Genomic DNA, 17,312 nt, shown 5'->3' with positions numbered 1-17,312 from the left:
ATAAGAACGATACTTCATGAAGTATCACTGAGATGCTTGATGCTTACTGAATAGAAAACTGCCGGTCTTCTAGCCACAATTTCAATATTTTTTTCCTGAAATTTTTATATTTTCTTTCATGAAGTATGGTATTCAAACAACACTGCCAAGCCACTGCTGGAAACAGAATACCGATGAGTTATTTAAAGTCATTCTTCCTGGCAGCAGGAAAAAACAACACAGGATGATCAGACTGCCAATTGATCATGCAGAGATGCTTCTCCCTCCCTGCTCTCTAGAAAGGCTGTCATCATATCCGACTTAAACATTAATTCCTGCCTTCTAGAAAGTACAAGACTTTTGTGATCACCAAATATAAATTTGGCTAATGTTTGGTCAAGTAAAAGTAACGGAGACTTCATCTTGAAAATACAAACTTGTGTTAATGACCTGGTTAGCAAAGGCTGGAAAAGTTCTCTCAATACTAGATCTTCCGTAGCACAGCACAGAGCTGCTGGGCAACAGCCTCCAATGCTTGCTACACCATACTTTGTATTGCAGTCACTGACCATAAACCTCTTCCAAAACTGTTTTATCAGCTGCCTACATTGCACCCTGCAAACCTTGGCAATTTAGAAGCTGCCTCAAATTGTTTTTCAAAGCAGATTTCCCCTTTCACATAGGGATGGAATAAACACAAACTCTTCTAATTCAGTAATCAGGACAGATAATTGCACCTCCTTAATTGTTCTCTGTTTCCAGCTTAAGTTCATGTTGATGGGAGATGGTAAAATTAGTCTACCAGCCATCTGAAGTTTGCCACTCGCTGATTAAAGCCTTAATTGATTCAGAATGTTTTACAAATCAATCTGTGAATTACTTCAGGATCATGGTGGTGTACTGTAAGAAAGAATTCACACACATCTGCTGCCTTTATGAGTGAGGATCACGGTCCCACAAATCCCTAAGTGTATAAATAACTCTAAGTTGTTTTTAAAATTCACTGTTTGGCAAAACTGAGCAGAATATGGGAAAAAGAGAATTAATTACAATGGTAAATTGCTGTGACTTACAGAGGACTCCTTTCCTAAACTTCCTTTATAGTTTCTGAATGGATTGCATGCAATAGATTCTTTAAAATGGAAAAAAAATATATCTTACTGTATCCTGCTTCTGTAAGTCTCATAAAACTCAGATCTACAAACACACTGCCTGATGGCAGTAATGCATTCAAAGACCTAAGTGTTGCTGTGATGCAGAGCATTTTTCACCTGAATCAGGATCTGCACTTTTCTTTGGGATCTTACAATATCCATCATGCAGATTTGGCCAGCTGCGCCTATTTTCATGGGCTGTTACACAGGATTCCTTTCTGAAACCTGGATTCAAAACTTTCTGGGGTGATCAAAGATGAAAAGAGGAGAAATCTTATCTCGTCTGCAAGGGCTCAAAAGGGAAAAACTGTGGAGCTAGCGGCGAGCGCTGTCTGTCCGCTGCGCTGAGCTTGCGGAGGACAGCCCGCGGAGGACAGCGCGGGCGCGAGCCTCTGATCAGCCGCTCAACTGACCACTCCGCTCCGCTCCCCCGTGCGTCCTTCTGAGCACAACCCCGCCGGAGCGGAGAACGTGGAGGCCACTCAAAACACACCACTGTTCCCTTTAAACAAGGGAAAAGTTTTCTGTCAGCTATTCCAGAAACTGCTGGATTTCACAAAATGTCCTATTATTTATGATGTATTGCATCTGTACTAACTGCAGCTTTCCTCTTTTTTTAAGTAGCTGTATCTGACAACCTAATGAGATGCTAAGAAGAGCTAAACTGCAGAACCATTGGACTATAGGGCAGCGTTTCTTCAAAGCCCCTTTCTTCCGGAGGCCCAAGGGTCATCAGCGCACACAGGTTTGCTGCTTTACCATTCACACTCACTCACAAAACTTTCCATAAATCATATAGCTCATAAAGGTTAAATTTACTTGGGAAAATTCTTAATAAAGGACATGACTGGCAGAGGTTTACATAACAAATATTACTTACATAAATTGCATTCACCTGTGATGAATATTTACAAAATACCACCCATTTAAAGATAACCTTTTATGACAAGTGTAGGATCTTCAGCCTTAACACACAGCTGAATTTTGTACTTCCAGCTCTACCGATACACATGCTTTGCGACAGTGTAAATGCTGCAGTAAGATATCAAAGTCACCGAGGCTGCTTGCAAATTTATCAATGAATCTGAGCTGAAACACCAGACCCACACAAAACTAAACCGGGACTACTGCCTCATTAAAATCTAATACTTCAAAGGCTGCAGTGGGGGGTCGTCAGCTGACTCCATAACCTCCGCTTTAAAGGCGCAGTATCCATACCCAGGTAACAGCTGCTTTGACTGCTTTAAAAGTAGTGAAATATAGTTCTGAAAACAAGTTGCCTTAAAGAAACAGTGCTTGCAAATGCTTGCAGAAAAGACTATTTGGTCGTTATTCACAATAAAATCATAATTTGTATGTTTTACATTTCACACCTTGGAAACACATTTAACAAAACTGAAACCATCTCACCTGGCAAATGTGACAAAAGGATGAATAGAGAAGTATAGCACCTACCTGCATTTGCTAGGAATAAACGAGCAATTCGCTTATGGTTTTGGACCACTCCTCCTCTTAGAGGTTTTTCCAGACAGGGCTCAGGGTGAGGAGTCAACGCAGATAAACAGCGTTATTCCGTATCTCCCCTCTGTCCACACATGCAGAACAGCAGTGTGTCATACTGCCAGGCTAACTAGGGTTCCCTCACTTTTTCCACTAGAAACTCCCTTTGAGAGCATTTGCAACTACCTTGTATAAAAAGATTTATCCGAATTTTTAAGTAACACTGCATTTTTATCTTTAAAAAATGGAAAAAAAAAATCCTCCTCAGCTAGCCCAGCTGACTGTCTGCACAACTGGTAATGCCGAGGTATCACCAACGTTACAATCCACAACAAAAATGCATAATTGTCTCGGATTCATTTATCAAAACAAATTCTGCATTATACTCAAGATAGGAATTCAGCACTCACTACGAGGCACAAAGAGGTCTGCCAGGTTCCACAATATTTCTCCACGTTAGCCTGTGAAGTGCCAATCTCCCTCGCTGTCAACGAACACAATGTCTGGTCTCTCACCCACGGTTTAATCAAAGGCAGTCTCTCCTCACTCCTAATGCAATCCTCTGTTTTTGCTGGCAACATGGCGAATAGTACTAGGTTTTGGAACATCCCAGGCTTTCCCAGGTGCAACATACCTTATCAGTCATATGTAACAGTAATCAATATCCTTTCCATAAATCAAAGTTGCAGCTGGTAATCCAAATTCTATCAATGTTTTCACTTCTAATGTCTGCCACTTTCACAGTGCTTGTAATCCATATCACTTATTTTTTGAAGAGTTAAGTTTGTACACATAAGCTTAAAGTATAGTTTACAGATTTGCACTTTTCTTAATTGAAATAGTATTTAACAGGAACATAAATCTAAATCCAGGCTGTGTTCACCCCAGGACGTTCCTTCGCACTCCCATACTGTATTGTCAAGGTGCTAGTTCACACCAAATGGCTTTTACAGCCAATTTATGCACTGAAGATAGTGCTAGCTCCAACTGTAAGCTAATGAAATCCTGGAGATCTACTCTCATCTCAAAGTATCTACTTGCATTTAATAACAACTTGATTATACTTTTATACCCCAATCCAGGTTCTTTAATTTAAATCATTTTAGGGGGACTGACATTCCATCCAATTTGATTTGCAATCTGTGTCAAAAGAACCACTGACATAAGCAAGTTACATAAAGTTTTCAGAATCAACCTTACAATACTTACAGTACTGCTATCTAAAATGTACTTTAAGTTCTGTTCTGTGGGAGCAAAAAAAAAAAATCATTTAACAAAGATGCAGATATTTTCCTGAAGTTCTATATTGACTTCCAATTCTTTCAAATCGAGGAAATAGGATTTTCCAGAGCAAAATATTCTGCATCCAAAATGCAACCGTTCTATCTCATTCTAATATGATAATAAAGATCTTTGAAATAATTTTCCACTGTGCTTGTCAGAATTCATTCCTATATGCATGATGATATTTATTTTGAAACCTGGTATGACGATAACACAATCTTATATATAGCTTAGTGAAACGTAAATCGCAAGAGTGGTCCCAAGGAATTACTAGTTTCCAAAATCTCACTCGTTATTTGCATGGTTAAAATTTACATGATGTTTTGAGGGTGGAGAAAAGTAACATTGTCAAAGTTCAACTTCTTAACGTTTTTATTAACGAAGCTCCTCTTGATAGAAAAAAAAGTCTAATTGTTTCCATTTGTTAATTCCTCATAGCTTTTTAGGTATTGTCTTCTTGCATTAAAAGGTGAAACCTGTCTTTTCAGTTAAACAGAAGTGTTGAGCATCTGTTTAAACAATCTATCCCTTAAGAACACACCTGCTGCACTGACTATGAATGAACTCATAATAAATGTTTTAGTACTTTTAAAAAAAAACGTAGAAATATCTTTGTCAAGGAGGCAATAGACGAGCTCCAACTCGTCAGAGATAAATGGTTACAGATAAATAATACTGCGGTGGAATACCAAGGGAACATCCACAAATGAAATAGTATTAATTTGGATGAAGAAGCAATGCACAGCGGAATTGTTAACATAACAATGACCACAAAATTCAGATAAGCAGAATAATTGTCTGAAGGGAAAAAAGTCCCTCCAACAAACGTATGACTCTTGTCACATCAAAGGTAATAAATGATAATTGCACAGCACATTTATATAAATCTTCACAATCTATCCCGCGGTGTTTTACAGTTTAAGAGCAGATTAGACAGTCTAGCCTGGTGTTTGAGTAACAACACACTGGTGAAGTATAAAGCAACCACGTAAAATTCTTCTACTAGAAAGCATGAGATTGGTTAGGAAGCGATGAGCCTATATTCATAAAAGTCATAACAAAACAGTCCCTTAGACTGTACGTTCACAAGCTACCGAGTTCGACATGTGAAAGCTCTCTGTACTCTTATATAATACATATATAAAATTGAGCTGGGCTCAAAATGAAGACATTTGCCTATTTTTCAGCTTTCTCTTCCTTCTGTCAAATGTCTGTATCTCAAATTTCAATTTTAAGTTATGCAACAAGATGAAGCTTAGATTTTCAGCTAAAAGAAGATGCCAAAGAACCTTTGCTTTGAGAGATAAAGCTCCCAAAATAAAATTAAGTCACCTGACAGTAATTCTGGGCATTACTCCAGGGGCAGGGTTACATGAAAAGGAGCATTTGTCATAATCACTTACAATTCGAAAAGAACAGGAAAAGACCACTATTAATTACACAGCATCCTGTACGTATATGGGACCTTTCAGTCTTACCACTGTTCAACATTAATAGCACTGAACCTGGGATTATATACTATGAAAATAGGTAGCTAGATGCAATAAATTCTCTGCCCAGAAGGATAGAGGTTTATTGTCTAAAAAGGCAGATATTTAGTTCCACCTCCTTTGATACAGTAGGTCCATTTGAATTATATGTTGCCTCTTGGGGTTTTTTGCTTGGTTGGTTGTTTGGCTGGTTGGGAAGTTTTTGGATGAGCAGCTCATGCTCATTAAAATGAAGACGGCAACCATCCTCTCCTCCACAATGATCTTCAGCATTCTCACTTCTCAGTTGCATGAAGCTTTTCTGCTAGCTTTAACAGGCCTAATTTAATATTCATGATCACCTTGAAAAGTCCATCTGCAATTTTAATCGCTCACTGCCGATTACTTTCTTTAATAGCTATGACATTATCACTCAACAGTGATCTGATAAACCCACAAGGGTAAGCGAAGGCAGCACTGGGGCTGCAGTTTCTTTCCCAATATTTGCAGAGGATATAACCTCGCAGACTTTATAAGCATTCACTGTCTTTACTGAAGTCAGGTTTATGAGCACATGGTTCAGTAGAGTGGATCCAAATATAGCCAACACAGAGTAAACACGGAAACTCCTTAGTGGACAAAGAAAGCAGTAAAAAAAAATCCAAAATAACATCAAAAAAAAAACACAGAAAAAAGCACTTTCTTGTCTTTCTTTTTTCATGCAAGAGACTGCCCATTTCAGTATTTTCCCTACACACCAGAGCAGTAAGCTGCTTGTTCTCAGACGGTAAACATATTTAACATTTATCGCAAAGGAAATATAGTAGGGCAAAAAAAAAAAAAGTAATTCTTGGAAGAATACATTCTCAGAGACTAGGAAATTGTGTCTGCCTTTCTGGCTGTTACAGTCCTTGATTTCCTATCACAGAAAGCTGGCACGTCTTACGAGATGCGCTATTTTACAATGATGTTTTCCCAGATTAGAGCAGGTATAACTTTATTCCCACATTCTATAGCTAAAATGATTGATCCACCACAAAAAGGTGGAGCTTGGGATTGTGTATCACTTTGAAGAGGTTACACATGTAGATATGGGTATAACAGTCTTACAGCATAGTCTCTAAGGAAAATTTTATTCCCTGAGCAACTGCACAAAGGAGAACGGACATCCTGGGTTGTCAGCTTCCAGCTCCCATGCTACAATCAAGTGGACAAGTAACTGATGGCGCTTTTATACACATCAGGTGAAGCAACCTAGGTTGCAGGCAAATCTTAGTTTCTTTTCCTATTATAAAAAGGGGAGGGAGGGCCAATTATTCTAAACTACTTCAAAATTCATGGCATGCCCTTACTAAAATATAAAAGTTTCCACTTTAAAAAATTTATTTTTGTTCAAATTTGGAGCAAAATTGGTTAGCTGTTTTCAAAAACAAAGTTGGCTGTAAATCACTTATCTGTTTATTGCCTATCTTTTCTACTGAATGAAACAGTAATGATGGAGTTAAACACCTTATCATAATGCACTTATACAAAGGAAAGGATCTAAAGTCATACAGATGACATCGAATCTTGCATGTACAACACTAAAATGACTATTTTGCAGTTTTAATCATTTTTTAAAATTTTTTCTTTATGGCTGTTGTTATGCACTGTGCAGAATTACTTAGTCAAATCAAGTATCTATGGCAGAGAGATGACACAGACATGTGATGAACTTCCACCCTTATTTAGTTTTCCTGTTCTGTGATGTATATTGAGAAAAGATTAGAAACATCTTTAAAAGTTTTTAAAATTATATATTCATGAAAGACAAAAATTAGTTTTTGTAAATATGCTGGGGAATGGGAGGATGATTTGCCATGCTGGCCCTTAAGATAACCTTTAGGATATCTTCGCAATGCATGCAAAAATTATTCTAGCAAACAATACAGATAAGGAATAATAAATATGCTCAAAACACATTTATCAAACAATTTGAACTTGCCTAACATAAGACAATTTAAAAGAATACAATCAAATAACCTCCTAAAAAGCTTATGTTTTAAACTGAAGAGTGATTCCTACTCCAATGAATGAAGTACATGCAATTCATAAGAAACGACACGATGCTCGCTATTTCGCTTAGCGAGCATTTTGGATCTTTTTATCCTGTGGTTCACAGAGCAGCTAGGATAACCTGTTTCCATTACAGAATCACATAAAGCTCTTACAGACATACATTGCATGGACATTTTTTTTTTTAAAAACATGGTATTTTAAGACAAAGTCAAGCTCTCTTCAGTAAGTTACAGATTTTCATTTTAATGACAAAGTATGATTTTCACTGTGTCTTTAAAGATCAATGAGATCTGAAGTTAGGTGAAAAGCGCTCATTGTGGTTTAACAAGTTTAGCAACTTTAAGTAAATAAAAATTGTGTTTTAGATACATCCAAGTTTGTAAGGATGTGAAACAAAGAAAAAAATTTCAAATTACCTACTTAAATGGCATAATAAAAAGACTCAAAAGTTCAAAAGGTAATATTAAAAGGGAATAAATTGGTATGTGGCACTCCAATAACCTCCAGCTGTTTGACTAAGCAGTTGGTGGAGTAAACTCAAACAGCTTTTTCTCCCCGGTGTTACAAATGCCTTTGAAGCAAATCTTCAAAAATTTCCAGAGGGGGAAAAAAAATCTGCTATTTATCTTGGGTACAAATGGTAACAAAGAAATTCAAGTTCTGGAGAAGAAGATTAGTCAGTCCTACGGTCCCTGGAGGTGGACAGCACTGGATATTGCTTAGCTTAAGTTAGTCTTCAGGGTTTTATGATTTCTGTTACTGTTACCATATTATTACAACCTATTTACAGGGTATGAATTTCCGTAGTATCATCAATACTCATCAAAAAGCTTTCCGAAGATCCCAAAGTACTTCTTAAACTTAGAGGTACAGACAGGAACTATGCTCTCCTGCCAAGAACTGAAACAACTTGGGAGCACAAAGCATTTAACAGGGTCAGCAGGATATTGGTTTCATTCCTAAACTGCAATAAAACTGTGAAAAGAAACTTCAGAGAAATTTTTTCAAGGTAGAATGCAATTAAGTTGGGATTGGACCATACTATTAATTTTATCACCTTTGCCCAGGCTAGCTGACTCAGTCCTGAGTGACCAACATCATCTTTTCACGTCAGATCAAATCCATGTTTCTGTTAGCAGCTTCCTTTCATCTTATTCCACACTGCAGTACTAGTGCTAGGCTGACTAGGAAAAAACACATTAATCAAAACTTTTATATTTTTTGTAAACTGTAAAATGTTATTAAAAAAAAAAACCTGTAGGTAAAACAGAAAAGAAAAAGTCTGTCTGTTGGATTAGCAAACCCTGCCTGTTTTAGGACAGTTCTCTGGCATTGCTCGTAGGTCGGTCTTTCGACAAATCATCACAGTTTGTTCAAAATGGCGTTTTGCCGGCTGGCATGTATAATTGATGTATGCCACGTTTTATAAAATGATTGCAAGGTAAATTCAATCTTCTCTTTTCCTTATTTGTGTCCTCTAAGAAAATCTCTTATCTCTAAGTATCAATTACAGAGCAGTGACAGAGACAGGAGACAAATCTCTATGAATGCAATAGCCAAAGTGATTAGAGATCGGGAGAGATTAATTGCGTGTGTCAGATATAAATAAAAGGTTCAGAAGACAACCCCTAGGTTTTGTGACAGTGCATGTATTCCAGATCTCTTACAGACACAAAAACCTATAAACAGATGAGTGTAATATGAAACTACGATAAAATAATGAGTTAGATTTCTAAAACCTTAGCATTTCCCATTTTGTCAGCGCCGTGTGCACAATGTATGCACGCATGCCAAAAGAACATAAGCTCAGTCGGTGTGCATTTTCCTAGATTAACCAGCTAAGGACGAGCCCCTATAACAACAGGATTGTATTAGCTGTATTTAGGAAAAAAAGGAAGGAACTGTTCCTTCTTTTATACAATTTTATTTCCTTATTTTCACTGGCAGCTGGTCTAACTTAAAAACAGAAGAGTTATTCTGAAAACCTGCTCTGCACTTAAACCTCTTTGGTACATATGTTGATGCAACATTTTAAGAATGTGCACATCACAAAAATCAAGCATCAGATATTTAACTGTATTATGCTGATTTTGGCAGTCGAATAGTAAGTCTGAAAAAAATGTTACAGAAAGTTCATTTTATTATTTTTCCATTGCAAAAAGACATCATCTTCTATTAGGACTGATATATTTGCACTACTATAACAAATCTGAGAAAAGTCAACCAGAAGTCCAGTTCTACTAGTGGAAGTGAAACTAGTTGCCTGGGATGTAGCAGTGCAACTCCAGATGCAGAAACACCCTGATTAAGCGTGGTGAGAAATACTGTCAAAAATAGTGGAAAGAGGAAGAGGAAGATATATCAGACAAACAAATCTCTCTGTTATTTATCGAAAAAGCTGCTGATAGAATATTTGGGTGAAGACAAAGAAAAGCTCAAGCTCCCACAGATATGTCTTCACTAATATTTATTATTCCTGCAGTTTAGCTATGTATGTTTTTAATCACAGTTTTACCTCTCTATTACTTGTGTAAAATTAGGAAATTTTTCCTTTAAGGAAAAGAAAGGCAGAGATTATGGAAAAGTTTTGGCTGAATCTAGAAATAAAAAAAGAAAAGAAAAAAAATTTGGAATCTAAGGCTGTTATTAAGTCCTGATCTTTATCTTATTTCTTTTAAATGTATATAATATGATTCTATACTGCAGTACAATATCCCCTTCTCAGTAAACGAGCGAGAATATTCAGCTTTGCTAAAAATCCCTAGCACTAAATGATGCAAGCCTAAGTTAATATTTGTTTCAGCCTAAGTTAATATTTTTTTCAGCCTAAGTTAATATTTGTTTCAAAGTTTCAAAAACAAATGTTTAATTCAGTTGAGTCCTTTTTGTTATAGCTATAATTGTTTTAGCTATTAAGTAGTTGACTTTACAAATATGTAGCTCAAATGCATGCTTAAGTTGTATTCAACCTATTCTCAAAATAATAAGAGCCAAATACTGCTTTTTAAAGATTTATGCCCTTTTGTATTAGGGTAAAATGGAGCACACAATGAAAGTTCAAAACATCAAGCAAGACTGTATTTTTGCGGGGCATTAAAAATGGCAAACATTATCCTCCCAGTTCAATTTCAATTCCAAGCACTTCTGCGGCCTTCTTCAAATTCACTTTTCGGATGACAAAAGAACGTGAAGCGATCATCAGCTCGAAAGGCACGCACTTGCTCGTGAAAGCACGGAGGACACAACCAACCACTGCGATATCCTTCCTGACAGTTCTCCCTGACAAAGAGAAAGCAAAGCTTGTGCAGAGAATGGTGAAGGAATGCGTTCAAACTGGGAGAGGTCGCGGAGAGCCGAGCTGTGCTGCCCCGGACTTTCCTTGGTGTGTGATCCGAACCCACGGCATGTGAAGTCCAATCACGGCACAGAAATGCAATTTCATTTCATCCCATGTTCCTGTCTTTTTCCAGCAAAAAAAGTGTCACTGAAGCATTCGTTTCATCTAAACAGCACTGACGCACAGAGGCTAAGGGAAGTCGCTCTCCTTGGTGTGGACTAAAACCAGCTTGACTAGTTTATAGAACGTGCGTGAATTTGACCTCGGAATAGAAATATCTGTTCTCTAGGGGGTCTGGCCTATTCCTTTTTGTCTGCCTACACCTGAAAGCTGGAACTAGCTATGAAAAATTCATGCAGCAGTATGTTTCAAACATATCCATGAAGGATCCTCAACATCTGCTGACTTGAGCAGACCTTGATGGTTAATATGAGAAATTATATTTGAGAAACGCTTTCTTCCAGAAAGGCAAATGTCTGCTCAGAATCTGCAGAAAGCTCACCTTCTGAACAAACCTGACAGAAGCTTGTCAAAAATAATATTGTGTCAAGTAGAAAGACCGGTAAAATGGCACTTTTGCACTCTCTCCTAACAAAGTAAAAAATACTTTATTTTTATGGACACTGAATGCAACTTAAACATCTTGTGCTATCATGAGAACTTTTCTTTAAAGAGGAAAAACAAAGAAGCATAAGCCTTTGAGGGAAAAATCAGTACCCTGTGAAACTGAACTCTTTCCTTCTGTAAATTTTTTAAAGGTTTTGTAACATTTTGTGAATGTTTTAATAAATTAAATTGAAAAAACAAAATAGGCCTCAACTACAGACAATCAGGGTCTATTTAGCCGCATGTAGATGACTAACATCACAGATTAAAATGTTTCCTTGTTGCAAGTAGAAGCTGGGCAGAACAACCTGACACCCTCGTACTCCAAATTAATTGCAATGCAACCAAGCCAGGAGTTTAATTTTTAGTCCTCAACAGTCTATTTTTTTTTTTAAAAAAAAAAAGCATTCTCAATGCTCAAGGGAAAAATTTATCTTCGTTAAATGATAATTGGCTTTATTATCTTTGACTCTTCAGAAATGCTGGCTGGCAAGGTTTTTAAAATTTTCATCAATCTTGTTTTTTGTTTTTACAAAGCCTGCATCAGAAAAAGACGTCAGTCTGCAGAACACTCCGTATCTCCTAGTATTATGAATAGGTCTTGAGACTATCTAATTTACTAATAAATCTATTGAAGCGACATGCATCTCAATATTTCACAGCTTAACAAGAAGGTCCAGAAGCAAGGCCCTGAATTGCAGTTCCACATGATTAGCGCTGCAAAAGCAATTGAAGCAGGAGTATCTAAGCTGTCAGAACAGCTTACACATACCTACCTTTTGCAAACTTGCCATTTAAATCATTTACTGGGGGACACAACTTTTTCATAAAGTATCTCAAATAAGAGCTAAAATGGCAATGCATACTGTTAAAGCTTCTACGACTGGGCTAGGGGTCCTCCCACTACTATTTACACTAATAAAAAGCTCCCCATGAATCTGGTTATTTATATTTTTTCACAGTTCTTGAATTCCTTACCTATATACTAGAAATCCCTTTAGTTTCATCAAGAATCGCAAAAAAAAAAAGCTCCCTCCAAAATGCCTCAAACCACTGGCATGTGTAAATAGTACAGATTGCAGAAAAATACCATTTACGATTCTTCTTTCTTTCTTATGTTCCATATTACAACTGAAAGAGGCTTGGGGCAACATTTCACACAAATTTAGCTGTTATAAGGATACAGCCCTGAAGGAAATACCAGTTTTACGATGGCCTTACTTTAATGAATAGTTTTATCTTTAATTGTCCTGCCAACACTGGTAAGATCAAAAGCATTTCATTTTATCCCCCTGACAAACCAAAGTCTTTCGGAAGACCATCCGTGCTGAAGAGCATGTCTATCTGCAGGGGAGCCAAGAAAAGAAAAGTCTAAGGAATTAAGACCCAGTTTAAGACATTGCCCCCAAACCTATTACTGGATAGACAGGAATATGAAAGAATGATAAAGATTTAACTTTTTTATTATAAAGTGATATTTAAATCTAAGAAATGAATAAGCTCGCTGCAGCTCAGTGATATATTAAGTCTCACACCTCTCTAGTCAAGTCTGGATTTACAGTCAGTCTACCCATAGAGTTAAGATAAGAGCCTCCAGAATATAGTTGTTGTGGATTTTCAACAAGGAGTAAGTGATGTAACGGCAAATTGAGTTTTGCTACTATTCCTGTTATGTAACTTCTAAGCTTCAGTCTTTTCAAACCAATGTTCTCTTTAATTTACATCAAAGTTGAGACATACGGTTTTAAAAAAGGGGAGAGGGCAACATTTTGGTTTAACACAGTTCAACTGTTTTTAAGACATTTTAAGTTCAGTACCAATTGATGAGCTCTCACTTCAATTTCATGTGTTCATATTCATATCCCATGCCTGTTGGATAAAATTTTATTTATTGGAATTTGTCAGACAATAAAAATATGAAACCTTATCAGGTCAGAGAGATCTGATGTTTTAGCTCATCTTGACCACTGCAGTTTCAGTTATTTCTATAACTACTTCTTCTCTATATGAGAAGTATATAGCTATGGCATTTTTCACTATAGAATCTAAACTCATAAATCTCTCCTCCGTCACCTCAGAGATGATCTAATCCTCTTGAAATCAGTGGAAACATCTATTCGGAGGAAAGGTCTACTGTTTTCAAGGACAGCTGCATGGGGCCTTATGCTATAAACTTAACTATTTTGGAGACTTAGACTTGCAAATTAAGACGTGTGATTTTTAGAGGACAGGCATGCAGAACACTATGGATTACTAAGCTGGGAACTCAGCTGTTAAGGGAAAAAAATACTGCTCAAGTACTTGGCCTGTATTTGAATCTTCCCAGGTGGAGACCATATTTGTTGGCTAATGTATCTTTTCTGCAAAGCTTACGGAAGGAATGAAGTAACATGCAGTAATGCATCTGGGGTACATACCTAAAAATACTAAGATGTCCTAAAGCTCTGTTCATTTGCATTATATTCTGATGTTCTCATGCCTTCGTGTTCAACGTTGACCATTCTCAGAATGTGAACAAAAGCAAGTCCAGACACAGCAGATGCAACACTGACCAGCTAGAAGGATATCTGCTGAAGGTGCTCTGCACCTCCATGCACTGGGTTTGTAATCTGGGAGCAATGGGTGGATCGAAGGCTTTATAATTCTTGGGATTCAATGAGCTATGGGCTGTATCAACACAAAAAAAGTGTCTTGATTTACCTTTAATACTCATGTCCCTAATATAGAATTTCCCGCTATTGTGGCTTGGAGATTGGATTTTTGAAACATGTTCTACATAGAACTATTCTCAAGTGTTCTTATCCAATGCGTGTCAAATACAGCCATTAATCAGAGGATAGTTTTGCACATTTTCCAGAAGTTGCTCAAATTTAACTTCAATTTGCAGTATAAGGCCCTACAGCTCATGTTCTGTTTACCTCATGGACCTTCAGTTTTCTCCTGGTATCAGTCTTGTATTTGGGACCAGAACAGGCATTCCCAGCCGTCAGGCTTTGACTCTGTAAATTTGCTTTTTCCTTAAGGCTGGGGAAAGTCTAATCCTGATGTCCTTCAAGAAATAATAGGTTGTGCATCTCTCTAACAGTGTGTTCAAGGTGGATGACTGTCATGGGAATCATCTATAGTTTTTTTCTTCTGCCCTTGATAAAAGTGGCAATATGTGTGCTGAGTCATGTAGCTAGATTGTACTATATAATCCACTCACACAGAGATTTGATACATCATTTTATTGCGACATTGTTTATGAGAATCTAACTTATTTGATTTTAATTAATCTGTTCTACTAAATTTGGTTCTTACTGGTTTTGATTATTTTATACATGTCCTAAAGGAAACTGACTTGTGTCATCACGTTTAATACCTGATACAATTCAGACTGTGACAATTCAACATAGTATCTCCCAGACCTGGAAGCACCTTTAAGAAGGATGTTTCCAGCCACTTGCTAAAGTTCATTATTACTCCTCCAAAACATATCATTTTTCTGCAACCATCCCCTGCAAATTGCTTCAGGACCATATTTTTACCTGATTATTTTCTGTTATTGGACCCAGCAGATTTATTCTATTTAATGTATCACATATGTTTCTTTTCCTCCTCAGATCAAAGTTCAGGATGACCATCTTAATCTCATTTGCTTTACAGATACTGTAATGCCTTATTGCCAAGTGCCATTCTTCAGCATACACATGGTATTAATAATCATAGCTATCATGCAGGCGATTTAAAACCTTACTGGCTAACATCCATCCTACCAAGCAAATCCGTATCTGGCTTTCCATCCTGCCTCATTTTTCATTTTCTTTTATCCATTTAATCATTTCTATTTTTCATACTCAAGATATACTTTGCATTCATGGTAGCAAGCCTGCATGCATTTAAAAGTTTTCTTTTCCATATGTCCATATTAACTACCGTTCTGCACAGCACTTGTTAAGCATGCACGATCACAGACTATTTCTGGCATTAATTAAGATATGAAATTACACTGGGAAGTATATTATTGGGAACATAATACAAACAATACAAACCTGCTTTATAAATGAAATTACTAAAACGTTAGCAAACCTATTCATATATAATCAGAAATAATAATGTTTACAATCTACATGCCACAGTACAGCCAAAACTCACAAATGGATTTGGAATAATTTCCCTTCAGAAAGATAAACAAAAAACTCTGAAAAGTTCCTCATGCTGCCTGCTTCAGGTATTTATACGCATACCTGCAAGAAAACATAGGCTTGTCTTTTCTGCTGTTGCACCACACTGATCCTGCCCTTAGTGACTTTCTACACAATGTGCCCCACACTCCGCTAATGGTGCTTCCACGGGTTGTTTAAGAATAGCTTTCTTTGATATCTGATTGGGAATTTTATCAGAAAATCATGTTTTGTCAAAAATGAAATGTTTCAGAGGAATATCTTGCTTTTGATGAACTTCTGGTAAACACTAGCATATTCCCAGAACAGATTTGCTAGAATCCCTGCCTAGAAACCCAGACTCCCAAGTTTTGCAGTTCCACGGATCCTAGCCATGCAGCCTCCCTCAAACCTAATGATGATTTCCAAGATCAAAACATCCTGGGCATCTCATCGTGGTGATTAATTCAGAGCTGCGAATCACAACAACTAGAGTGGCCTGTCAGTAACACTGAGAGTGTCACAGACAATTTATCCAGTATCTCTTTCTTATCTCTGTGGTGAGATATATAAGAGTCTCCACACTGGCTCAACAGACTAACATAATATCTGCCTCACTGCTACATTAAAAACAGCTTTACCAAAATGGCCTTAGAAAAGGCGTCAAACCATTTTATATGTTTAGAATATTGATTTTTCATACAAATACATTTGCTGAATACTTTACAATAGCTTAAATATGCACATTTTTGCTGAATAATCATGTTAGTATATTTAGAGTGCGGTTATCTTTCTGATTCCATTGCTCTGATGATTCTTGTTTTCCTTTGCGGCAAAATCTACTCAGGGAATGCCTCTGTAATGTTAGTGTTAACACAGTTTTTGTAATGTAAAATAATAAGAAATCAAGAAGTAAGAAATAATGAAATGCATGTTCCCTGGGACTCTGTGATAACTGCAGGTAAAATAATGTCATAGACGGGAAATAGATTCATTAATAAAATTGCACTGAAAAAGAGTAATTTGTTTACTTATGCACAATACAAGACAATGCATTATAAAACCCTGCATTAAAAAGAAATTATGATCATGACTTCACAATAAACCTCTAAGGATACCACCATCTACCTTAGCTGCAGTCAAACAGCTTTGAGGCTGATTTGTCAAGGTGCCATTGCACCCTTAGGTCCCTTTGATTGCACAAGTAGTTTAGTGTTCTCCAAACCAACTAGAAAAAGTCGACCTCCTCCAAAAATCTACCATTTACTAGCAAGACTCTTTTTAAAAGGCAGAGTTCTGTGAAATCTTCTGCGACCTCAGTACCACAGTGTATTTTCTGGGATTTGGATACTCACTTGCTACATCGAGATGAATAAAGGGACTTGTCTTGTTCTCACCATTCTTTTCATTGACCGCCTGGACATAGTAGCCTCCTGCATCTGTTGCAGATGTTGCAAGGATCACCAGCTGATTCTCCAATGTTATAGCTCTATTGAGGAAAGTAAAAGACTGTGTTAAAAACAGAATAATGTTATTCACTTAGCAAGAGCTGTACATCACTTGAGAACTGACATAATTGTACAGATTTCACCAGTCATCCAGCTTCAGATACTTGGGTAAAAACAGCCTTCCAGTTTCAAACACATTCACAAATAGTATTTAAGATCTTTGACATTTCTGGGACTTTTCTCTGTTTAGTTTGTGTAGGATTTTTATTATGACACATAGAAAGCTACTAAGATATGAAATAAAAAAAAATTTAAATGGCAATAAGAAGTTATAC

At 36.9% G+C, this 17,312-nt stretch overlaps 1 protein-coding gene across 3 annotated transcripts in view; it reads right to left on the bottom strand.

Moving 5' to 3' along the window:
* SDK1 (sidekick cell adhesion molecule 1) overlaps positions 1-17,312 on the bottom strand; it is a 409,478-nt gene that overhangs the window by 199,408 nt on the left and 192,758 nt on the right. For all 3 annotated transcript variants that reach the window (XM_062587900.1, XM_062587901.1, XM_062587902.1), the window contains one exon: positions 16,885-17,018. In XM_062587900.1, the coding sequence (XP_062443884.1) occupies positions 16,885-17,018 (134 nt within the window). The remainder of the gene's footprint in view (positions 1-16,884; positions 17,019-17,312) is intronic.

The sequence above is a fragment of the Rhea pennata genome, chromosome 15, assembly GCF_028389875.1.
Source record: "Rhea pennata isolate bPtePen1 chromosome 15, bPtePen1.pri, whole genome shotgun sequence".
Classification (NCBI taxonomy): domain Eukaryota; kingdom Metazoa; phylum Chordata; class Aves; order Rheiformes; family Rheidae; genus Rhea; species Rhea pennata.
Note: the sequence above shows the minus strand (reverse complement) of the source record. Positions and strands in the feature narration are given on the sequence as shown.